Raw genomic sequence first — 26,728 nt, forward strand, 5'->3', positions numbered from 1 at the left:
GTGTCACTTCACGCTGTGTTGACGGAGTTTCGGAAAGAATCTGATTCTCGTGAAAAGAGAAGTGCGGTTTATGGTAAACGTTGGACTGACTTGGCCTCGTCCTGGGAACGAGTAGGGTTAGGTGGGTGAGTCGATAGGTGGGTGGGGAGATAATAGTGGGTAGTTGGTGGTAGTTGGGTGCTTAGGTAGAGGGTAGGTAGGTGGGCGGGCAGGTAGATATGTGGATGGGTAGGTTCTAAAGAAGTTCAACAAACATAGGGGGTGGAGTGGTCGGTGTTTGGATTGGTAGCGGATACGTGGGTAAGTGGCAGATATGCGGATGGGTTGATTGGTGGGTAGGTGAGCATGTGGGGGAGGATATGGGTGGGTTGGTGGGTAGCTATCTGGGTGGGTAGCTATGTGAGTGGGTGGGTAGCTATGTGAGTGGGTGGGTAGCTATCTGGGTGGGTAGCTATTTGAGTGGGTGGGTAGCTGTGTGAGTGGGTGGGTAGCTGTGTAAGTGGGTGGGTAGCTGTGTGATTGGGTGGGTAGCTATGCGAGTGGGTGGGTAGCTGTGTGAGTGGGTGGGTAGCTGTGTAAGTGGGTGGGTAGCTGTGTGAGTGGGTGGGTAGCTGTGTGATTGGGTGGGTAGCTGTGTGAGTGGGTGGGTAGCTGTGTGGGTGGGTGGGTAGCTGTGTGAGTGGGTGGGTAGCTATGTGAGTGGGTGGGTAGCTGTGTGAGTGGGTGGGTAGCTATGTGAGTGGGTGGGTAGCTGTGTGAGTGGGTGGGTAGCTATGTGAGTGAGTGGGTAGCTGTGTGATTGGGTGGGTAGCTGTGTGAGTGGGTGGGTAGCTATGCGAGTTGGTGGGTAGCTGTGTGAGTGGGTGGGTAGCTGTGTGAGTGGGTGGGTAGCTATGTGAGTGGGTGGGTAGCTGTGTGAGTGGGTGGGTAGCTATGTGAGTGAGTGTGTAGCTGTGTAAGTGGGTGGGTAGCTGTGTGGGTGGGTAGCTGTGTGAGTGGGTGGGTAGCTGTGTGAGTGGGTGGGTAGCTGTGTGAGTGGGTGGGTAGCTGTGTGAGTTGGTGGGTAGCTATGTGAGTGGGTGGGTAGCTGTGTGAGTGGGTGGGTAGCTGTGTGAGTGGGTGGGTAGCTGTGTGAGTGGGTGGGTAGCTGTGTAAGTGGGTGGGTAGCTGTGTAAGTGGGTGGGTAGCTATGTGAGTGGGTGGGTAGCTGTGTGAGTGGGTGGGTAGCTATGTGAGTGGGTGGGTAGCTGTGTGGGTGGGTAGCTGTGTGAGTGGGTGGGTAGCTATGCGAGTGGGTGGGTAGCTGTGTGATTGGGTGGGTAGCTATGTGAGTGGGTGGGTAGCTATGTGGGTGGGTAGCTATGTGGGTGGGTAGCTGTGTAAGTGGGTGGGTAGCTGTGTAAGTGGGTGGGTAGCTGTGTGAGTTGGTGGGTAGCTATGTGAGTGAGTGTGTAGCTGTGTGAGTGGGTGGGTAGCTGTGTGAGTTGGTGGGTAGCTATGTGAGTGGGTGGGTAGCTGTGTGAGGGGGTGGGTAGCTATGTGAGTGGGTGGGTAGCTATGTGAGTGGGTGGGTAGCTGTGTGAGTGGGTGGGTAGCTGTGTGAGTGGGTGGGTAGCTGTGTGAGTGGGTGGGTAGCTGTGTGAGTGGGTGGGTAGCTGTGTGAGTGGGTGGGTAGCTGTGTGAGTGGGTGGGTAGCTGTGTGAGTTGGTGGGTAGCTGTGTGAGTGGGTGGGTAGCTGTGTGAGTTGGTGGGTAGCTGTGTGAGTTGGTGGGTAGCTGTGTGAGTGGGTGGGTAGCTGTGTGAGTGGGTGGGTAGCTGTGTGAGTGGGTGGGTAGCTGTGTGAGTGGGTGGGTAGCTATGTGAGTGGGTGGGTAGCTGTGTGAGTGGGTGGGTAGCTGTGTGAGTTGGTGGGTAGCTGTGTGAGTGGGTGGGTAGCTGTGTGAGTGGGTGGGTAGCTGTGTGAGTGGGTGGGTAGCTATGTGAGTGGGTGGGTAGCTATGTGAGTGGGTGGGTAGCTGTGTGAGTGGGTGGGTAGCTATGTGAGTGGGTGGGTAGCTATCTGGGTGGGTAGCTGTGTGAGTGGGTGGGTAGCTATGTGGGTGGGTAGCTATCTGGGTGGGTAGCTATGTGATTGGGTGGGTAGCTATCTGGGTGGGTAGCTGTGTGAGTGGGTGGGTAGCTGTGCGAGTGGGTGGGTAGCTGTGTGATTGGGTGGGTAGCTGTGTGAGTGGGTGGGTAGCTGTGCGAGTGGGTGGGTAGCTATGTGAGTGGGTGGGTAGATGGGGGGAGGTGTAAACGGGACCGCATGTCCACGTATCGGTAGGCAGCCGAGTGCGTTACCCACGGCTGCTGTTCTGGGACTGTGGATATCTGGGAAAGAAAATCCACACACGTTGGGTTCGCAGCACTTGCAGGAACAACAACAACAACATCAACAGCAGCAGTATCATGATCATCAGCAGTATCATGATCAGCGGCAGCAGTATCAGCAGCAAGCAGTAGTATCGGCAGTGACATCATCAACAGCCGCAGTATCATCAGCAGCAGTATCAGCAGTATCATTATTAGCAGTAGTATTATTGGCAGTAAGGATAGCATCAGCAGCACTATTATCAGCAGCAGTAGCAGTATCAGCAGTATCAGCAGTATCATCATCAGCAGCAGTATCAGCAGCAGCAGTATCAGTAGTGTCATCAGCAGTAGTATCAGAAGTATCAACAGCAGCAGTATCAGCAGTCTAGATTTGAAAGAACCAAAGACTATTGTATCAGCAGTATCATCAGCAGCAGTATCGGCAGTATCATCAGCAGCAGCAGCAGTATCAGTAGCCGGTTGTCGCGTTTTTGCACCCAGGGGCATGTTGCGGTCTACTGGGACCCCCTCCCCACTCCACCCCCACTCCCCCCCCCCGGGACCCCCCACGCTTCAACACCCTGACCGCACCCCTCCCCCGCCCCTCACCATCCCTCATCCGGGCGGCGGGTGACGTCAGCCAGGTGAGGGGCAGGTGAGGGGCAGCTGAGGGGCAGGTGAGGGGCAGGTGAGGGGCAGGTGAGGGGCAGGTGAGGGGCAGGTGAGGGGCAGGTGAGGGGCAGCTGAGGGGCAGGTGAGGGGCAGGTGAGGGCCTGCGCGCGTGGGTGCCACGTGTCGCCACAAGCCGCCGGTGCGGGCAGCAGAGTTGACAGTCGCTCTCGAACCTCGTTCGGTGGTTGGTTCGCTCATTCCCCTTCCTTCCTTCCTTCGTTCGTTCGTCAACCGTCAAGCTCGTTGAGACATTCCCTCGGTGGATTTCACTCGTTCGGTTACGCACTTTTGTTTTGTTGTTTAACGCAATCGTGCGTTCACGTGCGTGTCACTCATTCAGTCAGTTACTCGTTCGCTCACCCACTCAGCAATTCACACAGTCATTTTTTTTTCGTTCACTCGTTCGTCAATTCGCTGGGTTATTCATTCCGTTGCTCGGTGATGAAAGCACTCATTCGCCCATTGACGACTTCATTCACCCAATTCAGTTGACTCGTTCACTCACTCACTCATTTATTCGTTCGCTCATTTATTCACTCATTTACTCACTCATTTATTCGTTCGCTCACTCATTTATTCACTCATTCACTCATTCATTTACTCGTTCACTCACTAATTTATTCACTCACTCACTCATTTACTCGTTCGCTCACTCATTTATTCACTCATTTACCCATTCATTCACTCGTTCACTCACTCATTTACTCGTTAGCTCACTCACTCACTCACCGGTGTTCCAGTGATAATGAGTGCTGCTGGCTGTGACATGATCATCCTGCCGATGATGAACGGGAATTTACCGCCCCCCCCGCCCCGCCCCTTGCCCCCCACCCCCAACGTCTGTCCGCCACTTCCCGCTCCCCCGGGTCACGTCTGCAGCTCTGCACATTGACCCCCACCCTCTCACCCCCCCCCCTACTCTCACCCCCACCCTTGCACCTCCAGAAGTGTGGGGGCGGGTTACGCTTCCTCACCAGAGCGCCGTCTCGTGATGACGCCCGGCTGCTCCCACCTCCTTCCCCCCCGCCCCGCCCCTACTCCCCCACCTCCCCCTGCCCCTCCCCCCTCACCTCCTTACCCCCCACCACGCGCGATGATGTCACTGACCCACGGCTCCGCGAAGTGGGGAAAGTCGAGGGAGTCAGTCAGAGCCGCCGCGTCCTGAAGACGGAGGGACGCACGGGAGATTGAACGGAGCGGGAGACGCGGCGCGGGGAGAGACGCGCGGAGAGGAGGCAGAGTAGAGAGACACACAGGCAGACAGACAGAGGGACGCGGACAAAGAGAGACGGTGCAGAGAGGGAGAGACGCGGAGACGGGGAGAGACGCAGTGGGGGGTGAGACACGCCTTGGGTCTTGTTCGCCATTCCGAATCGCTGTTGTTGGAGCAGCGGCAGCAGCAGCAGAGGCAGCAGCAGCAACTAGAGCAGCAGCAACAGCAGCAGCAACTAGAGCAGCAGCAACAGCAGCAACTAGAGCAGCAGCAACTAGAGCAGCAGCAGCAACAACGCAAAGAGCGCCAGACACAAGCAAGGTCAACAGCTGCATCAGCTACACAAACAGCAGCAGCAGAATAAGTCGCGGCAGGAGCAACAGCAGCAGCAGCATCAGCAGCACAAACATCATCATCAGCAGCAGCATCATCAGCAGCAGGAGGAGGAGCTCGTGGAGGTCCCAGCCGAGATGGTGTCTGCAGCAGCTGGGGTCTCAGGTCGGTGGGGCACCTTGGAGTGGGGGTGGGAGATCTGGGAGTGGGGGGTTCTGGGTGAGTAGGACCTGGGAGTTCGGGCTGGGACCCTGGGCACGTGAGTCTTGGGTGGGAGCTGGACGGGTGCCGTCCTCAATGGGTGCTCGCTAACAAAACCTGCCTCGGCAGTCTGCTGTAGGCTGTACGGTCGGGGACCTTTGATGGATGTGGCGTTGACGGACTGCCGTGGCTGGGAGTAAGCACTGGCCCGAGCCATAGTTACAATCCTGGCCTTGAGGTCATCACCTCCAAAGCTACATCAGCTAGAGCCTGCCGTAAACCACGTGACTTGTGTGTGGCCGCGTCCCCCCCCCCCACTTGGGACCCCCTCCCCTCTCCCCGCCCCCTGTGAAAACAGACGCCGTTCCATCGTGCAGATAACATCTGCTCGCTTCTTCCTTCTCTCGTTTCCCCCCTCTTCCCTCCCCTCTCGCCATCGACATCACCACCGCCACCCTCTCATCGTCGTCGCCACCGTCACTATATCATCATCATCATCACCACCGTCACTCTGTTATCATCATCACCATCACCGCCATCCTCTCATCCCCGATATGGAGTCCACATCCTTGACTCTGCTCCCCTTCCAATGGCGGAGCCAGGATGTTCAGGTAGAAGGGGGGCAACCCCCCCCCCCCCCCCCCCCCCAGCAATGAAAAATGATAGAGGAGTTGTTAGCGAGTAAGGAGTTGTCAGTAAGTAAGGAGTTGTTAGTAAGGAGTTGTTAGCAAGTAAGGAGTTGTTAGCAAGTAAGGAGTTGTTAGTAAGGAGTTGTTAGTAAGGAGTTGTTAGCAAGTAAGGAGTTGTTAGCAAGTAAGGAGTTGTTAGTAAGGAGTTGTTAGTAAGGAGTTGTTAGCAAGTAAGGAGTTGTTAGCAAGTAAGGACTTGTTAGTAAGTAAGGACTTGTCCCTTGATTTTTATTCGACGCGTGTGCGGCGATGGCGCAGCCATCGATCGGGGATCGAATTCGAACCGCGTCGTGTGATCGGCATCGCGCTCGCTGAAGCTGTCGATGCCTTCAGGGAAGTCGTGTCCTGTATACTCAACTGCGCACAATTCTGAGTCACTTATAACTGCTTTGCCGTTACTTTTTTGACAATTATGGACTCAGACTATTGTCCTATCATCTCATAGAGTCCCTGGCACGTAATCATATGCTACACAGTGGCAGTGGGGGTCGCAAAATGCCGATTTATTACTAATAAACCCCAATGACACGATCGAAATTAGGGATTTCGATCGGATCATTGGGGGGCACGTGCCACCCCCCCCCCCCCCCACGGCAAACTGCCTCGTCAGCCCTGTCCCGGAGAGTAACCCCCCCCCCCCCCCCCCGGCTGTGGTCCACTAACCTTTGACATTCGTCAGGTTTGACCTTAACTTAACCCCCGGTCCCAAGCTTCACCGCAGAAGTAGAATTTGTTTCCAAGCCGAAACGTTAACCCTGTGTGTGGGGGGGGGGGGGGAGGAGCGGTGGTGCAGCGGTTAGCGCGCTGTGCTACGAACCCGCCGACCCGAGTTCGATTCCTCCGCACGGCCACCAAGACCCGTGACGATTATCTGACACCGGTCCTGAGCCTCCCCTAGGTCGACTCAGCCTGAAACAATTGGTTTGCTGGTGCGATGCGTCGTTAACATCGCCACTCGGGAGCCAAATGAGGCCACGTGGTGCCTGGAAACCTCGTGCGGCGTGCCGGCACTTGCCCCATCATTATGTGAAGGCTATACGGGGGAGCATTGCGCGCGTGCTCCAGCCCCCCCCCCTCTCGCGCGCGTTCCCCAGCCCCCCCACCTCGTGATGCATTCCCTGACGCCGTAAACATGCGCGCATACACACACAACAAAGAGCCCCCCCGTATAGCCTTCAACAGACTGCTGGGGCAAGTGCTGTTGGCAAGTAGCAGCAGCAGCAGCTGTGAAGGCCGACGGGGCTGGGTGGCCAACACCACGCCCGCCCGCCCGGCCGCCTTTGTCTCACTGCTCACCAGAATATTCCTCTGGCCACGACTGCGTCTCTCTCTCTGCCTCCCACAGATTCATATCGAGACCCACCGACTCGCACAGAGAGCCTTGAGCTCGTGTAAGAGACCCATCACCTCGTCTAGAGACCCATCGACCCGCATAGAGACCCGCAGACTGAGATGCCTGACCTTCCCGTTTCCCCCTCTCCTCTCCTCTCTTCCATAGACGCACACAGAGACTCATAGACTCGCACATAGACAACAAACACCCACACAGAGACCTATAAACTCCTATTGAGACATATAAAGAGACCTATTGACATCAGGCTAAGCTCAAGACCATCCTGACACCCTCTGCGTATGACTGATTTTTGTTTTCTCCATGAGACAACTACGCACTGGGGCTACAGGGGGATGTGGTTGTGGTTGGGCGGGGTGTGGTTATGGTTGTGGCTAAGTGGTTGTGGCCGATGTGATTGTACCTCGGAGGTTGTAGCCATGCGGTTGTGGGTGGATAGTTGTGACCATGTGGTGATGGGTTACTGGTTGTGGAAGGATTTTGGTTGTGCTGTGTGGTTGTGGCTGGGCGGTTACTGCCGAAGGTGGTGGCCGCGTGGTTGTGTGGTGGTCGCCCCGTGGTTGCTAGTTTGGGTCTGGTGGAAGGGGTGATGATGAAGATGATGATGATGAACTGGAGACAGGAATATGTTCCTGAGGTCATCGTGGCCTTGATTAAGAACTGTTGTATGGGTCATTTGGGTCATGGTCTTGAGACAGGGCATTGAGTTGGGGTTAAATTCAGGGTCTTGCATTATGAACTTGGGTTCATCATCATCACGTTCCATGGGCAGATAGTCCGTCGGTGTCATTTGCGACCACGTTCTTCCGTCTTGTGCCTAGATGGCTCAAGTAGTGGCCACATCTTCCGGGCACTGATATCTCGTGATGTCGTCATCAAGCCATCCTCTCTTAGGTATTTCTCTATTTCCGGTCCCAAGCATTTCTCCGAACATCAACGCCACTTTTAATGCCCCTGTCGTTGACAATCCTACACATGTGTCCAAATGGTTCCAGTTTTCTTCTCTGACCTACATCAGCATCATCATCATCAGCATCATCATGTTGTCTTCCACGTGCAGCTCAGATGCAGCAGCAGTATCCAGTACATTTCGAGGTTTAGGGTATTTAGTTTGGGGTTTCATCTCGCTCATGTTCTTGGCTTCGGGCTTGGCTCAGGGTTTTGGAGACAAGGGGTCTACAGACGACGTGGCCGCCTCTGCGTCGGTGCCTATCAGCGCCGCGTGTTGAAACCTGCGCCCACAAAGCGCCCCGTGTGCTCAGGGCGCCGTGCGCGACACACGCGGCACTCAGATCGCGTCTCTGCGGCCGCTCGAGTCCACTTTGTGTCGCGTTGTAAAGCGCCGATGGGAGGCGTCACTCGCGGCGGGTATCGCCTTCAGCAAGAGACCTCACAGAGGGGCGTCTATGAAGGGCTCGGAGAGAGACGCTGCTGTGTGTGCCCGGGATCTGTAGCCTCACTGTGGGCAGGGGGAACTAAATCGCGCCTTAGTCTTGAGCTACAGCACGAGACCAAAGACAAAGATCCCCCCCACCTCAGTATAGCCTTAACAGACTGCTGGGGCAAGTGCTGTTAGGGGTCACCTATGAAGGCATGAAGGCACGGCACACGAGGGCGTGGGCGGCCAGCACCACGCCCGGCCGCATTTGTCTCCCCAGGAGCGATGTTTACTACACACCGCACCAGGTACTCATTTGAGGCTGAGTCGACCTAGGGGAGGCCCGGGACCGTTTCAGATAATTGTCACTGGGTGAGCGGGAATCGAACCCGGTTCGCCAGGTTCGTAGCACAGCGCGCTAACCGCTACACCACCGCTCCCCACTACACACAATCACACACGTACACACACATACACACGTACACACACATACACACACGTACACACACATACACACACACTCTCGCACGTGTAAAGCGGGGGGAGGGGGTGTAAGGGATTACCCGCACGCGCCATGCGCCCGACTCCGCTATGGCATGAATTTTCTTCATTTATTATTATTTTATTTTATTATTATTTTTTACCTACGTGACTTTACCGAAAAAAACCTACGAGTAATTTTCTAGCGGTTGGATTGAAGAATATATATTTGTATAGATGTTATAAAATAAATATATGGCACTGTACCCCTGCGTGAGATAGAATCAGGCTGAGGGTAGAGGAGAGGTCGGAACGCGCGTTCGGAGGTCTGAAGTCGTCACCTGAGAAGCCACGAGCCTCCGACGCGTCTACAGGAGAGAGAGGAGCGAGAGGAAAGAGAGAGGAGAGAGATTTCAATTTAAAGCTTTCGTGACTGCAGGGATTCATCTTCTTGGTTCTTTCGGTAAAGTCACGTAGAAGGGAAATAATAAAATAATAAAAAGAAAGCATAATAAAATAATTCTCACGACGTTTCGGCCACAGAACAGGTCTGTCGGAAAGATGCTGTCTTTCCGACAGACCTGTTCTTCACCTGAGGACGGCTGCTTGCGTTGTGGCCGAAACGTCGTGAGAATTATTTTATTGTTTTATTTTTATTATTTTATTATTTCCCTTCTACGTGACTTTACCGAAAGAACCAAGAAGAGGAAAGAGAGACTTTTGACTTTTAAACAGCTTTTATTGCCGCCAGCAGCAAAAGCACTGGAGACGATTCTGATATGAAATACACAAAGTCACCAGCAAACAAATGAAAATTAACGCTACAAATCCACGCGCTGTGGCGCTAAAAGCACCGCGCACAACACGAAAGAAAAGTCACGTGGTGCTGGTGGTGGTCATCGCGCACGCCACGGTGACGAGCGAGCGCTTCAGAAGGTGAACACGAGGGAGAGAGAAACGCGACTCAGTGCCTGTCACCTGCAACACTCGTTCAGAGTATTGTGGCGGCTGCTATAAATCCCCACGTGATGATAAACCACTTCGTTGAGCTCTCCGTTGGTGGCCAGGTCACCTGGTTGAATAAATAAAACGTGGTTTACAGTGTTTCCTGCTCTGAAGTTAGCTGTCAGAAACGTGGCCACGGGCAGAGGACATGGGACGGAGCAAAGGCTCCATTCCATTCTATTCCTCCTCCGTATGTTGAACTTCATTCACACCGTACCTAGCCAACCGTGCTCGTCGGAGAGGTGCGGGGAAGGAGCGCAACACGTGGTTCGGGAGCTCGATGCCAACATCGCCTGCTGCTGCTGCTGGCCACGATGAGAGGGATTCAGCAGAGAGACAGATCGAGTCGTGTCGCCGTTCCTCCTCCTCGGCTGAAGGAGGAGCGGAGACGTTGGTGGGTTCACTCTCTCGTCTGTGGCTCAAGAGTGGCGCGGCAAGACGAGCGGGGGTGGTGCACGCTTGGACACGGAGAGAGAGAGAGGACCGCGCGGATTAGACGCCATGCGCAGGTTAAGCACGATGACTTATGTTGAATTTGAAAACCGATGTTGACGACTGATTGGATTACTCTGTCATCATCATTATTATTTTTATTATTCGCTTTCATCATAGATCCTCAGTTGATTGTAATTTCGAGTGTAGTCATTGATGTCGTTGTCAGCTTTCTCGTTCGCTTAGATTGTTTCTGTACTTGTGAGTGCAGTTTAATTTATCCGTGCAGCGCTTTGAGATACTTCAGTATACGAAAGTAGATTCGTAAATTCGAGGCTATCATTCTAATAATGATTATTGTATTATACTAAAAGTAATTATTCTAATAATTTTTATTATGATAATTCTAATAATGATAATATAAGCGGGCTTGGCTAAGAAACGTCGCGATCGGAGGCAGTGGTGCATGGCCGGTGCGTGGATTTTTCTCCGGGTCCTCCGGTTTTCCCCTCCACATTTAAAATCAACATCACGCGTCTAGAGTTGTTGGCTGCTACTATAAATCCCTACTTGATGAGCCACTTCGTTGAGCTATCACATGTGATAGCCAGGTCGCTTCTGAAAAATAACTAAATAGCTTAGTGGGCATTACCTGGTAAAATAACAATAGTTTCGTGATCAAAAATGGTTTAGTTGAGCTTCTTCTCCGTATGGCTGGGGAAGCGGTTGTAGTTTGGCGTCGAGGTTAGCGATCCGTTCAACGGCGTCGGGAAGACGAGGCAGAGTTTGCGAGTGGTGGCGATGCCACCGGGAATGGATCTCACAGGGCCAGGAGCTCGGTTCGTGGGCGATCGTCTGACTTGGGTGGTGGCCACGGTGGCAATTTGGGCTGAACCTCAAGCTCCGCTTGCCTGGCCCCGTCCTCTCGCGGTTGTGGGGTTGAATCTTGACTTGAAGCTTTCGTGACTGCAGGAATTCATATTCTTGGGTCTTCCGGTAAAGTCACGTCGATAGGTTCAAAGAAAATAAGAAAACACTACGACGTTTCGATCGCAACACAAGCGTTCGTCCGTTTTCTTCCTGATGACGAACGCTTGTGTTGCGATCGAAACGTCGTAGTATTTTAGTTGTGGGGTTGTCCGAATTATACTTCAACTACCGCCCTATAGGCTCACTTGCTGCACTCTGTTTCCCAGCGTTGTATGTTGGACTTCTTTCGCACCGTACGTAGCCAACCGCGCTAATTGGAGGTGCGGCGGTAGGACAACAAACTCAACTCAAAAAGCTGTTCCAAAGAAATGAGTTTGTCCATCGAGATGATCTCAAAGTGCATAGCTCCAGTAGCTTCCTAATATCAGAAGGAAGAGCGTCCCAGATGGCCGAACCATCGACATCACCATCACCTGCATCACGTATGTAGCTATGCTGAACTTCTTACGCGCCATACGTGCGGCGGAAAGACAAGAAACGAAACACACAACGCGGTTCTAAAGAAATGAGTCTTCTCTCTGACACCACCCACCTCCCCCTTCCTCGGCCGTTCAGGGTAACTTGGTCAGGGCGTGACTTCTGTTTTGCTCGTGTGGTTGGCCCGAGGCCGAAGTTTTGCGAATTTTTGGTTTTAATTCTCCAATCATTTCCTGTCGTTCACACTCGCTTGACGCTATGGTGGCTTGCGTCATAGGCGGATCTGAGCCGACATGAGATTTTTCTTCGTTAACGACTATTGCCTTTGATTCTCGCAATCAAACGTATCGGAAAACATCATCAGCGAGCGGCAGCAGAAGCCTGCCATCACACCCCAGCGTGCACAGCTGTGACAAAGACAAGGATCCCCCGTATAGCCTCAACACACCGTTGGGGCAAGTGCTGTTAGCGAGCAGCACCTATGAAGGCCTGCACGGCATACGAGGGGGGTGGGTGGCCAGCACCACCACGCACATCGCACCAGGTACTGATTTGAGGTTGAGTCGACCGGTGGGGAAGCCCGGGACCGGTTCAGATAATCGTCACTGGCGTTAGCCGTGAGCGGGGATGGAGCTCTGGCCGCTGGCTTAGCAGCGCACACGTGCACGCCGACACGCGGAGTTTGGCGGAGCGGTGGTTACCCATGGCTCGAGGATAGTGGGGTGGGGAGAGGAGGTGGGGGTGGTTGGTGCAGGGAGAAGTCAAAAGCAGAAGAGGAGCCACCTGATGATGACGACGACGATGAAACTGGCAGCGAGTGTGTCTGTGTAGGCTGTGTGTGTAGGCTGTGTGTGTAGGCTGTGTGTGTGTGTTGGCTGTGTGTAGGCTGTGTATAGGCTGTGTGTAGGCTGTGTATAGGCTGTGTGTGTATAGGCTGTGTGTATATAGGCTGTGTGTGTAGGCTGTGTGTGTGTTGGCTGTGAGTGTAGGCTGTGTGTATAGGCTGTGTGTGTGTAGGCTGTGTGTATAGTCTGTGTGTGTAAGCTGTGTGTGTGTAGGCTGTGTGTAGGCTGTGTGTAGACTGTGTGTGTATAGGCTGTGTGTAGGCTGTGTGTGTGTAGACTGTGTGTGCATGCTGTGTGTAGGCTGTGTGTGTAGGTTGTGTGTGTAGGCTGTGTGTGTAGGCTGTGTGTGTGTGTGTGTAGGCTGTGTGTGTAGGCTGTGTGTGTAGGCTGTGTGTGTGTGTAGGCTGTGTGTAGGCTGTGTATAGGCTGTGTGTAGGCTGTGTATAGGCTGTGTGTGTGTAGGCTGTGTGTGTGTAGGCTGTGTGTAGGCTGTGTGTAGGCTGTGTGTATAGGCTGTGTGTGTGTAGGCTATGTGTATAGTCTGTGTGTGTAAGCTGTGTGTGTGTAGGCTGTGTGTAGACTGTGTGTGTATAGGCTGTGTGTAGGCTGTGTGTGTGTAGACTGTGTGTGTATGCTGTGTGTATAGGCTGTGTGTAGGCTGTGTGTGTGTAGGCTGTGTGTGTAGGCTGTGTGTGTAGGCTGTGTGTGTAGGCTGTGTGTGTATGCTGTGTGTGTGTGTGTAGCTTCTACACACACGTGTCAGCTGACCCGGGTCAGGGCCACTCGGGCCAGCAGGCGGGGGGGGGGGGCTCCGGCTTCTCGAGTTACGACGCGAGGGGGGGACACGATCGCCCCCCCCCCCCAGCAGTCTCTCTCCCTGGGGGTTGGTGGATGTTGACGAGATGGGAGGGCCACTGGTGGCGCTTGATAGCTCATTGGGGGACCCTAAACAGGAATATTTATGGGTTGCCCGGGCCCCACCTCACCCCCTCCCCCACCGTCCCCCACCGTGCCCCAGTCACACCTCATCCTCCCACCCCCCCCCCCCTAAAACCCTAAAAAGTTATCGGTGTATTTCAACAAACCCCCCCAAAAAACATCGAACACACTGGGTCACCCGGTCACGGTGAGCAGGCGAGGACTTGGGGTGGTGGCTCCTCAAATGACATCCTCAAATGTGCTTCTTGTAATATACACCCCCTCCCTCCATCCCTCCATTCAGACTGTGTCCCATCACCATCCCTCCATCCTCCATCCTTCCCTCCATCCATTCAGACTGTGTCCCATCACCATCGCTCTCGTCACAATCGCGTCATCACGATCCATCGCATCACACTCCCCTCTCACCACCAGAACCACTGCCACCACAAGCATCACACTCCTCCATCACCCTCCTCCATCCCCACCACACTCCCCCATCTCCACCAGCGGTACCCTCTCTCCTCTCACGCTTCCTCCCATCTCGCCACCTCTAACCCTGACCTCCTCTTCCTGCACCCCCCCCCCCCCCCGTAGCCGCGGGCGCCCTGACCTCGGACGAGCCGGAGGAACTGGCGGAACTCGACGATGTCCATCAGCGGAAGGAGGACCTCCTGGCTGACATCCAGGTGTGTACAGGTGTACGCATACACATAAGTGTACATACACAGGTGTAAGCATACAATCAGGTGTGTGCATACACATACACAGATCATATTCTTAGGTTTTTTCGGTAAAGTCACGTAGGTAAAAAATTTAAATTTAAATTAATAAAAGTAAAATAAAAAATAAAAGTAAAATCACGACGTTTCAGAGACAACACAAGCTTCCGTCTTCTTGTGTTGCCTCCGAAACGTCGTGATTTTTATTTTATTTTTTATTTTACTTTTATTATTTTTAATTTTTCATGTTTACCTACGTGACTTTACCGAAAAAACCTAAGAATATGATTCCTTGCAGTCACGAAAGCTTCAAATCTAGTAATATATACACAGATAAGTGTATTTAAACTCACATGTGTATGCATACTCACTCACAGGTGTATGCATTCTCACACACAGGTGTGAGTGAATATTGATCAGTGTAGAGGATCCAGGTTCTCGGAATCACTCGCCACCGATGTTGGCCATGGCTCGGAATTGAACTCGGGTGGCCGGGTCCGTGGCACGGCACGCCAACACTGCGCCGTCGCTCCCGGCAGCCTTAACAGGTGCTCGCTAACAGCGGCTGTGCGTGTGGTGTGTGTCCGTATGTCCCCAGCGACTCCAGAATGAGATAGCCGGGGTCATCAGCGAGATGGAGACGCTCGCCTACAGCGAGGAGAGGTGAGCGGCACCGCTCTCTCCCCTCGTCTCTCTCGCCTCGTCTCTCACCCCGTCTATTACCTTACCTCTCACCTCGTCTCTCACCTCTACTTTCCACAACTCTCTCCTCTGCCCATCTCTCATCTCTCCCCACGGTGCGCAGGTGACGTGTGGAGGTGTTAAAGTGGTGTCCCTGCCACCTCGACCAACACGCGTGGAGAGCGTGCACGAGTAGACCACGTGCTCTCTAGAGGGACTCTCTAGAGTAGAGGGGCTCTCAAGAGCTCTCTCCAGTGGGAGTGGTCTTAGCGAGAAATTGCAGTGCTGCACCTTTACCATTTTAGTCTGTGTACTGTGCACGCACGGCTCGAGATAATCGATCTGGATCGTGATAATCCACTGCAGGGTTACTGCGCTCCAGCCCTCCCCACCAACCACCACGCTCCACCACCACCACCACGCTCCACCACCACCACCACGCTCCACCACCACCACGCTCCACCACCACCACGCTCCACCACCACCACGCTCCACCACCACCACCACGCTCCATCTTTCCACGTTCACCAATTGACTCCTCCCCCATTCAAATACAAATTAACTCGTTGCACGCTGCACGCGCCTGATGATTGCTAAACGTGTCCCACGTGACGCGCGGAAAGCAACCGACGCCGTCCATTTTGTTCAGGAAATCTGGGAATCACTGAATCAAAAGGGCGAGGGGTGGGGGCTGTATTGCCCTCATCCCCCCATGGCCCCGCCCCCTCCCCCCCATGGCCCCTCCCCCATCCACTAATTGGAGCAACTGCTTCGAGGCCAATTTCACCCCCTAGGGGAAATCTGGGAGATTGTTTCCCCCCCATCCCACCCCCCCATTCTCCTTACCCCCCCCCCAACCCCTCCTTCACCCCTCCCCCCCATTGCCATCCACCCCCTAGCCTCTCCTCCTCCCCACGAGACCTTGATCACTCAACGCCTCCACCCACGGGGTTGGTGGGGGCGGGGATGAGGGGCAGGGGGTGTGAGATCGCCAAGTGTTGAATGTGCACGTGGTGTTGTGCCGAGTGGTTTCTATATCACAATCGGTCACTCCGTGGTGCCACGCGTGCCTTTGTTTTCCTGATCCGCGCCTTCCTCGTCGCCCGAGTGTCATTGCGAGCAAGTTTGCACGCTTGTGTCATCACCATCACCGCCGCCGCCGTCGTCATCGTTCGTGGTCTAGCCTCTGCTGAATGAGGAAGAATGTGACGGCCTCTCATTCTGCGTGGCCCGCTTGCTCCTCTGCCTGTCTCTCGGCGTGCTCCTCCGCCTGCCTTGCTTCCTCCTCTCTGTGCCCCTAAACTAGTGGTTCTTCACCTTTACTGCAGCCTGCAACCCCTTTGGTTATCAATCGTAATTTTTGTATAACGTTAATAAACACATAGGCTTTGACGACACAAAGTAGTGGCACTTACGTGGCCGTGCTTGATTTGTCTTTTCGATGATTTACCTTCGAGGATGTCTCACACCCCCCCAGAAAGGGCATCTCGCGCCCCCAGGGTGTGCGTGCACCCCAGGCCAAGAACCAGTGCCTCGTACGATGGCTCCGTGTGTATCGCCCAGGGATGCATCTGTCAACCCCTTTGAGTGCCCACTGAACATCGTGGGTTTCCCTCTGAACTCGTGGCGGCTTCGGTCCAACAGCGAACAAATCCGCAAGCTCATTAGACGCGCGTGACCTTGGCAGTAGCAAACGTGAAGGTTTTGTTTTTGGAGTGGCACCCTTTAAGTATTGACTTTAAGGTTACGTAGATTTTATACAACAACAACAACAAAAATAACCCCCCCCCCACCCGGCTATTTGTGTTTGCTTCTTGGTTGTCTGTTTGTCCGTTCAGCTCCAAGACGCTACAGAGGAACAAGCAGCTGGCGACCGGGCGAAAGAAATTCAACATGGACCACAAGAAGGTGGCTGAGATGCGCGCGGCTATCGCTGACCCCCCCCCCCACTCAGTGCCGGATTAAGCTAGTGCGGGGCCTGTAGCATATGTTATAAAGGCGCCCTAAATAAAATAAAAACCACGTAAATATTCAAACAGACATTTTTAACTCGCATCGTAAAGTAATTGTATTTTTTCATTTTCTATACAGCCAGATCATACGACAAATCGCTAATCTTAAACACCCAGTCGTTCATAAAAGTTGAAGGCGGTATAGTACTATAGTACTAGAGCAAGTGCAGAATCACTGAACCGGAATTGATAGCTTGAAAGTATTTAGCGCGGGGCCCTTGAAAGTGCTGGGCCCGTCGCTACTACATATGTGTAGCTACTTTTGCTACTGGAATGATCCGGCACTGTGTCCTCCCCCCCTCCCACGAACCTCCAATTATCACGGTTGGCCACGTACGGTGCTAAAGAAGTGCAACGTACGGGGCTTGCCCTCGCTCTACGCGCCTTCGGTTCGTGTGACTTAGGCCGCGTGTACGCACGAACCTATTTCTACCCACAATGCACTCCACACGCAACTCCGCGGTGAGTGCCACGCTGCGCTACGAGCCCGGCCCACCCGAGTTCGATTCCCGCTCACGGCCGCCCACACTGGTGACGATTATCTTAACCGGTCCCGGGGCCTCCCCTCGGTCGACTCGGCCTCGAATGAGTACCCGGTGTTATGTGTTAACAACGCCAGTGGGGAGACAAAGACGGCCGGGCGTGGTGCTGGCCACGCACCCCCCTCGTGCGCTGTGCCGGCCTTCATCGGTGCTCGCTAACAGCACTTGCTCCAGCAGTCTGTTAAGGCTATGCGGGGGATCTTTGTCTTTTTTGTGCAGAAACTCACACACACACACGTGTAGGATGTACAGAAACTCACACACACGTGTAGGATGTACAGACACACACGTGCCGGATGTACAGACACACACACACACGTGTAGGATGTACAGACACACACGTGTGGGTGTGTGTTCCACATCCGCCCTGGCTGTAATGGGAAGCCCTCTCTGCGTTAATTGGATCCTATCCCAGCTGTCAACCTTGCCCCGACCATCCTTTTGTGTTCAAGACCCAGGGAGTCGGTGGGGGGAGAATGGGGAGGGGCGTGGCAGGAGTCTCCCCCCCCCCCCCCCCCCCGTCATTACCCCTAAGACACGAGCTGTAATTAAGCGCAGCGATGTGATTAGATGGGGGTGGTCGGAACAGAAGCCCGGCCGCCAGTGTGGCAATTAAACGTCTGGCCACAAGAGGGGTTAATGGCTATGTTGGGTTGGGGGAGGGGCTGGGGGGGGGGGTGCTGGATGGCCACGTGGCCAGTACTGTGACGACAGCGCTGGTGATTTACATAAGAAGCTGTTGGCTCGCGATCGGAAGGGTTGCGAGTTCACGTCCTGATTGGCTGGGAGGGAGGGTTGACTCGGCCCATCACCCCTGTGGGAGTCGAGGTCACCGGTAGTTTGTCCAATGGAAGAGACTCGCCCCCCCCCCCGCCCCCCCCCCCCATAGGAACGTGGGTACACTTCTACCACTTCTTTTCACCGCGTCGTAGAAGAGTCGGGCCAACGCACGCTCTAGAAGCAACTCTCTCGCCCCGTGTTCTTCATTGCAAGGCCCACCAGGGACCACTGGCGGCCCCTGGTGGGCCTTCAGTGCGGCCCCTGACGTACGCTCCTCCCCCCCCGCCACCACCCTGGGGAAACACAAAAGTGAAAACACCGCCCCCCCCCCCGCCAAATAATCATCATCGTTGTGCTGCTGTTAAACCCCCCACTGGTTTCAAACATGTGGCGGCCCTCACACTGATTAAGTCTTATCGGCCAAAGTACCCCCCCACCCACCTCCCCCTTAGCTAGTTGTAATTACTGGTGAAAAGTTACGGTACTCAGATTGTAAATGTTGTGGCTTGGCTCTCCAATACACAACCGGTGTGCTGTACTAGTATACTACACTATACACTACATTATACACTATACACTACACTATACACTACACTATATACACTACACTATACTTGTAAATATTGTGGCTTGGCTCTCCAACACACAACCGGTGTGCTGTACTAGTGACAAATTGGCCACTTTCTATTTACGTGACAGCCCTTACTAGTTGGCTGTGTCGGGTGGTGGCGGGTTTTAACGACACATTTATATATTTACGCGATCTAACCCCAAAAAAAACAACCTCTATGATGGACGATATTCGTCACGGAAGTCTACCACGTGCTAAACTGGGTGAAGACCACCGCCCAAGAGCCATACCTCCCCTTTTTTTGCGTCAGCAACCTGCCGGATGGTGCCAACCCTGCGCCCGCGTGCTGTTTGTTGAGAGAGCGCGCGGCATTCCGTGCGTGACGCTCCGCAGGGCATCGACTTCCTCATCACGAACGAGCTGCTGCAGCGCACGCCCGAGGACATCGCCCAGTTCCTGTGCAAGGGAGAAGGCCTCAACAAGACGGCCATCGGGGACTACCTGGGGGAGCGGTAGGGAGCCCCGCCCCCCCCCCCCGTTGTGAACCTTCTTCACTCACCCCCTATCCTGAACCTTACTCCCTCACCCCCTATCCTGAACCTTACTCCCTCACCCCCTATCCTGAACCTTACTCCCTCACCCCCTATCCTGAACCTTACTCCCTCACCCCCTATCCTGAACCTTACTCCCTCACCCCCTATCCTGAACCTTACTTCCTCACCCCCTATCCTGAACCTTACTTCCTTACCATATCCTGGACCTTACTAACTCAACCCCTATCCTGAACCTTACTCCCTCACCCCCTATCCTGAACCTTACTCCCTCACCCCCTATCCTGAACCTTACTTCCTCACCCCCTATCCTGAACCTTACTTCCTTACCATATCCTGGACCTTACTCCCTCACCCCCTATCCTGAACCTTACTCCCTCACCCCCTATCCTGAACCTTACTTCCTTACCATATCCTGGACCTTACTAACTCAACCCCTATCCTCAAGCTTACTTACTCCCTCACCCTATTCTGAACCTTTCTCCTCACCCCCCAATCCTGAACATTTCTCCCTCACCCCTATCCTAAACCTTACTCCTCACCGTATCCCGAGCCCTGACTCTCACCCTACCCCCAACCTGAACCCCCCCATTGTCCACCACTATGCCACCTGGCTCCCAACAACCCTCCCATTGCAGTCCCCTCTCATCTCACCTCCCCTCTCAGCCTCTCCCACTCTCTCCCCCCCTCTCATCTCCTTCTCATCTCCCCCCCACGTGCCCCCCCCCCCCTCCCATCCCAATCCCCCGACAGGGATGAGTTTAACCTCAAGGTGCTGCAGGCCTTTGTGGAGCTGCACGAGTTCGCAGGCCTCAACCTCGTGCAGGCTCTCAGGTGAGACCAGGCCTCACATCGCGACCCAGGAGAGAATATCTCCGCGGCCCGGCACACCACCGCCGCCGCCGCGTCCGGCATGCCCCTCGGTGTGGCCGCTGCCGCCGCTGGTCACGTGGCCTCAGTCCACCGGCGAGCCAGACGCGGCGCACCTGGACGCTCGCGCGACTCGGCAGGTGCTCTGCTGCGGATGAGCCAGCGCCTGCTGGTGATGTTGATAATGGTGTTGTTGTTGATGGTGTTGATGATGATGATGTTGATGATGGTGTTGATGACGGTGTTGATGATGAAGATGATGTCGATGTTGTTGACGATGTTGTTGATGATGATGGTGTTGATGATGATGATAATGATTTTGATCATGATTATGTTGATGATATTGACGATGATGATGTCGATGATTTTTTTGATGATGATGATGCTGTCGATGTTGACGGCGATGTTGACGGCGATGTTGACGGTGATGTTGATGATGATGCTGCAGGCAGTTCCTGTGGAGTTTCCGCCTGCCCGGGGAGGCTCAGAAGATCGACCGCATGATGGAGTCGTTCGCCTCCCGCTACTGCCAGTGCAACGCCGGCGTCTTCCAGTCCCCAGGTACTCGTTTCAGGCTGAGTCGACCTAGAGGAGGTTCCCACCCAGATTTTCTTTGCACGCATCCAAGTTCAATGTATTCGCCGTTGACTTTCGTCATCCGCGTGACAAATCAAATGAACTCAAACTCACCTTCATAATCAGTAACCCTGAGGATTACGACGCGTTCATTTGTATTTAACATGCACAGATGATTTGTGGCTGAGTAATCACCATCACTATCATTAACATCGCCATTATCGTCACCATCACCACCACCATCATCATCACCACTACCATCAACATCATCATCACGACCAAAATCATCATATATCCATCTTCACCAAAACCAACATTATTACCACCACCGCGACCACCATCGTCATCATCACCACCATCATTACCATCGCCACCATCACCACCATCACCACCATCGTCACCGCAGTCATTTACTCCCTGCCCAGCCTCTGCGCTCGCTGCTCGCTACGCGCGAGGTTGCCGTGGCGACGCTCGTTTAGCATTTCCAAAGCGGCCTTTTCACGCGAGGCCTCGGGGGGCACAAACACGGGGAGGGGGGGGGCAGGGGGGTAAACAAAACACGGGGTTGGGGGGGGCGACGATGAGAAAGGGACCTTTGTGGCCACGGCGCTGGCACTGCGTCCGCTCCCACGCCCGGCTCCTCCTCCTCCCGAGAACGTGGGTCAAGGTCGTTCGCTCGGCCAGGTGAGGGCTCCCACCTGGGGGGGCAGCGGCTCCCCTCGCCAGGCAAACCTGGGGCGAGCGCACCCACCAGTGGGCAGAATCGCCCTCACCGTCTTCGTCATCATGATCACCATCGTCACCATCATCATCATCACCATCATCACCATCGTCACCATCATCACCATCATCATCATCACCATCATCACCCTCATCACCCTCATCACCATCATCACCATCACCATCATCACCCTCATCACCATCACCATCATCACCATCATCACCGTCGTCACCATCATCACCATCATCACCGTCGTCGTCGTCACCGTCGTCGTCGCTACCATCATCTTAATATTATCATCACTGCCATGGTCATCATCGATCATCATTCTCGCGTGCGTGCGTGTGTGTGAGCGTGGGTCTGCCCCGTGACCTCCTGCCAGCGGGCGTTCGACACTTCACGTGGCCTCAAGGTGCACATAGCCTGGCACAAACGTCGAGGTGACGGTTGTTGTTGTTGTGTGTACGTGGTCGGGCATGGCGCTGGCCTCCCACCCCCTAGGTGCTCGCAAACAGCACTTGCCCCAACAGTCTGTTCGAGGCTATACGGGGGAATCTTTGTCTTTGTGCGCGCGTGCGTGCAGACACGTGCTACGTGCTGTCGGTGGCGATCATCATGCTGAACACGAGCCTCCACAACCCGAACGTGCGCGAGAAGCCCGGCGTGGAGACGTTCATCAGCATGAACCGCGGCATCAACGCTGGCGGGGACCTCCCCGAGGGGCTGCTCAGGGTGCGTGAGCACGTGTGCGCGTGTGCGTCTGTGCATGCGCGCGTGTGTGTCTGTGTGTGTGCGCGTGTGTGTCTGTGCGTGCGCGCGTGTGCGCGTGTGTGGAGCGGTTAGCACGCTGTGCTATGAACCTGGCGACCCGGGTTCGATTCCCGCTCACGGCCAACACCAGTGACGATTATCTGAACCGGTCCTGGGCCTCCCCTAGGTCGACTCGGCCTCAAATGAGTACCTGATGCAGCGTGTAAAAGCATCGCCACCCACGCCCTCGTGTGCCGTGCCAGCCTTCATAGGTGCAACTCGTGAACAGCACTTGCCACAAGAAGTCTGTTCAAGGCTATGGGGGGGGGGGGTTTGTGGTGTGTGTATGTGAAGAGATGGAATCTGTGAGCTGAGAGGTGTGGGGAACTTATTATCCGTCTGTCTCGGCGTCATCTGATTGGTTGAGTTCTTGAACCGCTGATCGGGGGAGTCATCGATTACTCAAACCATCAGCGTGCCCACCTCTGTTCCAGTCAACTCTCCATTGTTGAGGGCAGGGGCGGTTTCTTAATTAGGGCGATTGGGTGACGCACCACCAATGTCATTCAACCACAGAGTCACGCTAGCCGTCACTGTGCCTCTGGATATAGTCCAATCAGCGTCATGCTACGTTCTGTGGAGTACCGCCTCTTTTTGGGCGATTTCCCTCCAGCTGAGAATCGCCCCGAGTGGTCCCATAGACTTACATTTAGAGATGTTTTTTTTCGAACGGTGGCGCTGCAATGCATTCTCTATGGCTTCCGGGAGGGCTCGCCCTAACGTGCTTACGTCATCATACGTGCTTACGTCATCATACGTAAGCACGTTTCATCCAACAATATAATTTGTCGCCACCTAGTGGAATCTTTAATAAAAGAAACTTGAGTGGTTTGTTTTAATAGTGAGTATAGAAACAAACAAGATGTATTGTAAGAATCACTTTATTTTTCATTAATATTAAAGAAGTGAAGTTGTCTTTACATGCTTAAGCTGTTAATTTATCCATTGCATGGGTGGACCTTATCCTTATCAATCATCCAGACATTTGCCCCCCCTGAGAGATTTAGCAGGAGCCGCCACTGGTTGAGGGCAATGGCAGGGAGACATGCCCCGGATAAATCAACGCACATCCGAGTTGGGTTACAAAACACATGAATTACTATAATTATTATAATTGGAACGGGCATGAAAACGGGAACTTCACCGTCCGGTTGAATTCCCTCCCAAGGCGACCAACTCGCTCGTGACCTCGTGAGTCGCTGACCCTCAACGAGCGAGGAGCAGACGATTTAATAGCCCAGCCCGGGCGTTGTAGATTCAACATTCATTCCCCAGTACCCCTCACCCCCCCCCCCCCCCATTACGTTTTATCCACAACTCAGATCATCCACGACCCGGCCCCCCGGCGGCTAACGGAGCTCTCCGTGCCTGTCTGTGCGTGCGCAGAATCTGTACGACAGCATCAAGAACGAGCCGTTCAAAATCCCCGAGGACGACGGCAACGACCTGACGCTCACCTTCTTCAACCCCGACCGCGAGGGCTGGCTGCTCAAGCTGGGTGCGTGACATTCTATACTACTGACGCAAAGTTTTGCTGGCTGGCTGGCTGACTGGCTGGCGCTTCGGGCGGATCGCACGCATGTTGCGAAACTCCCTTCCCGTGACCGTACACGAGCTATCGGTGACCTGGCTGCGGACAAACCAGATCACTCGACGTGACGTGAGAGAGCCCCGTTCAATCACGGGCAGCGGCTGACAACCCAGATTCGAACCCAGGCGCTCGGCGGTGCGGGCCCTGGGGTGCTCCGACCTCTGACCTCACTGCGCTTGTTGTTGTTGTCGTCGTCCTCGTTGTTGTTGCCGCTGCTGCGCGTGGCGGTATAGGCGGGCGCATCAAGACGTGGCGGAGGCGGTGGTTCATCCTCACCGACAACTGCCTCTACTACTTCGAGTACACCACGGTGAGACGCTCGGACTCACGGTGCCGGTGGGGGGGGGGCGCTCCACACCTCGGTTTTCCACTGCGGTCAACCCGAGCCGTGCCGCCTGATCGCTCCCGCAATGAAACGCGCCGCTCGCTGTGCCCCCTCCAGGACAAGGAGCCGCGGGGGATCATCCCCCTGGAGAACCTGAGCATCAGGGAGGTGGTGGACCCCAAGAAGCCTGTGAGTGGCGGTTCTACTCACCACCACCACCATCACCACCATCACCACCACCATCATCATCACCACCACCACCACCACCATCACCACCACCACCATCACCACCACCACCATCATCACCACCACCATCACCACCACCATCACCACCGCCATCATCACCGCCATCACCACCACCATCACCACCTTCATCACCTCTGCCACCATCACCAACGCCATCGCATATAACCATCACCACCATCTTTACCAACACTGCCATCATCACCATCATCATCATAACCACCGCCGCGACACCCATCATCAGCACCGATACAGCCACCGCCGTCGCCACCACTGCAACCACTGCCACCACCGCCATCACCACCACTGCCGCTGTCACCACAATCACCATCGCAGCCGCCACCACCAACCACCACCACTAAAATGAAGCTGTCGGGTTTTTTCTCCTGCTGTTTACCTGCGAATGATGTCACTTTATCCGGACACTTGAAACTTGAACTTGAACCCACACCGCCACCCGTGCCCCCCACCCACACCACCCCTCCCTCCCTCCCCCGCCCCTCCCTGCCCAGAACTGCTTCGAGCTGTACATGCCCAACACCAAGGGGCACGTGATCAAGGCGTGCAAGACGGACGCGGACGGCAAGGTGGTGGAGGGCAACCACGAGGTGTACCGCATCTCGGCGCCCACGCCCGACGAGAAGGAAGAGTGGATGAAGAGCATTCGGTAAGCGCGGCGCCGCGTCCTCACCTCCTCACTCACCACCGCGCCGCGTCCTCACCTCCTCACTCACCACCGCGCCGCGTCCTCACCTCCTCACTCACCACCGCGCTGCTCCTCACCTCCTCACTCACAACCTCGCCACGTGGCTGGCTGTGAGCCAGCGACGTGCAGGCAGCAGCGAGGGTTGGTTGATCACCGCACACACAGATGGTGCAGATTCAGCGCCTTGGTCATTGTGTCTCAATGGTGTCGCCTCCTGTCTCCCACCCACCACCCTGCTGCCCCCCACCCTGCACCCGCCCTGCTCCACCCCCGCACCCTGTTGCACCCCCCAGGGCCAGCATCAGCAGGGACCCCTTCTACGACATGCTCGCCATGCGGAAGAAGAAAATCTCCAAGTCCAAAGCGACCCCCGACTGAGCGTGCTGGGGGTGGAGGCAGCGGCGGCAGCAGCGTGGGTGCCGGCTGGGGGTGGGGGGGGAGGGGGTGGGGGAGATGGGGGGGGGGGTGGGGAGGGGGGCATTGCCCCCCATGGCAGCGCACCTGGCGTGTGGACACTCGCACTGTCTGCTTGTTTCGCGGGCGAATTTGTTGAAGCATCGCCACTCCCCCCCCCCGCCCACTCTCTCTGTTGGTACGAGCGAGCGGGGAGGGGGGGGGGGCCCTTCTGGCAAGGGCCCTAACCCCCCCCCCCCTACTTCCCCGGCTTCCTCCACCTCCTCCTCACCACCACTCGCTCCCCCGCGCTGCAAGTCTCCGACCGTCCGCTCCAGTGGGCGTCTCTGCATGTGGACGTGTGCCGGGAGCCGGTGTGCTCACCGCCACGGCGCAGCGCGGTGTAAATACTGGACTCGTGCCGGGACGCGGCCCCCCCCCCCACCCGCGTCCCCCCCCCCCCATCCATGGACGTTGACGAGAAGAGACGACCCGCATCACCCCCCCCCCCCACCAAGCATGAATGGTACACGCCACCCCCCTCTGTCCCGCACGCGACACAACTCGGAACGCGCCATGTATCGGGGACGCGGGGGGCTCCGGCGGTGGCGGCGGCGGTGGTAAAATATAGCAAAGCTATATTTTAAGAGCCACTTGAATGACTTTACAATTACCGACAGTGTTTATCTGCACGGCTCGAGGCAGGCCGTGATAGCGGAGGTTGTCGATATTCGGGCAGACGGGGAGCGGCGATACCTCCTCTTGCCCCCCCCCCCCCCCGTCGGTCCGTCAGTCCTGCCGCGTTGCTTCCAGCTGTCCTCGGACTCCGCAACAGCTCAGCGGTGGCAACCCGACGGCCGCGTTGAGGCCCGCCCGCCCGCTCGCTCGCTGCGCCGGCAAAGCAATTGGGACGGCGTGCCACGTTCTAGGACCGGAGCTGTCGGTCGTGGGTGGAGACACGTCCGCGTTGATCGGCGAAGTACGCCGCGACAAGCCGCAGAGCGGACCGACGCCCAATAGTGGAATCCCGTCTCTGCCTCGAGCGAGCGGGAGAGACGGGTTGCACTCTGCGACTCCCCGCAGAGAAGTCCGCGTTCAGTTCATCCGGTTGCACGACCGATCGCCGAGGAGCGAACCCCGGCTAGAGTTGTAATTTATCCTTGCCTGGAGCACCACACCCTGCCTTGACCCAGCCTTGACCCAGCCTTGCTAAGACTCTTGCCCGGACACGCCCGGAAGTGCAGGTGCTGAATCAGGAATGTGGCCGAGCAGCTTCAGCTGTGGGCACGGGGCGGCAGGTGGCTAGGGGGTTACGATGGGGGGGGGGGGGGCTTAACCCTCTCCTCGATCCGTGCAAC

The 26,728-nt window shown here is 55.4% G+C and overlaps 1 protein-coding gene across 2 annotated transcripts in view; it reads left to right on the top strand.

Moving 5' to 3' along the window:
- The window catches only part of LOC144726461 (cytohesin-3-like), a 40,210-nt gene extending 14,815 nt beyond the window's left edge, over nt 1-25,395 (top strand). The window contains exons 1-13 of one of the 2 annotated variants that reach the window (XM_078605194.1): nt 4,111-4,735; nt 13,874-13,965; nt 14,597-14,661; nt 16,518-16,587; nt 18,978-19,096; nt 19,889-19,969; nt 20,454-20,566; nt 21,886-22,034; nt 23,499-23,610; nt 23,937-24,013; nt 24,146-24,217; nt 24,784-24,938; nt 25,271-25,395. In XM_078605194.1, the coding sequence (XP_078461320.1) occupies nt 4,708-4,735; nt 13,874-13,965; nt 14,597-14,661; nt 16,518-16,587; nt 18,978-19,096; nt 19,889-19,969; nt 20,454-20,566; nt 21,886-22,034; nt 23,499-23,610; nt 23,937-24,013; nt 24,146-24,217; nt 24,784-24,938; nt 25,271-25,355 (1,218 nt within the window). In that variant the 5' untranslated portion in view covers nt 4,111-4,707 and the 3' untranslated portion in view covers nt 25,356-25,395. Of the gene's footprint in view, nt 1-4,110; nt 4,736-13,873; nt 13,966-14,596; nt 14,662-16,517; nt 16,588-18,977; nt 19,097-19,888; nt 19,970-20,453; nt 20,567-21,885; nt 22,035-23,498; nt 23,611-23,936; nt 24,014-24,145; nt 24,218-24,783; nt 24,939-25,270 lie in introns of those variants that run through there. The other variant, XM_078605195.1, reaches the window with a different exon arrangement.
- The last annotated feature ends 1,333 nt before the right edge of the window (nt 25,396-26,728 follow it).

The sequence above is a fragment of the Lampetra planeri genome, chromosome 23 (assembly GCF_965212315.1).
Source record: "Lampetra planeri chromosome 23, kcLamPlan1.2.h2, whole genome shotgun sequence".
Classification (NCBI taxonomy): domain Eukaryota; kingdom Metazoa; phylum Chordata; class Hyperoartia; order Petromyzontiformes; family Petromyzontidae; genus Lampetra; species Lampetra planeri.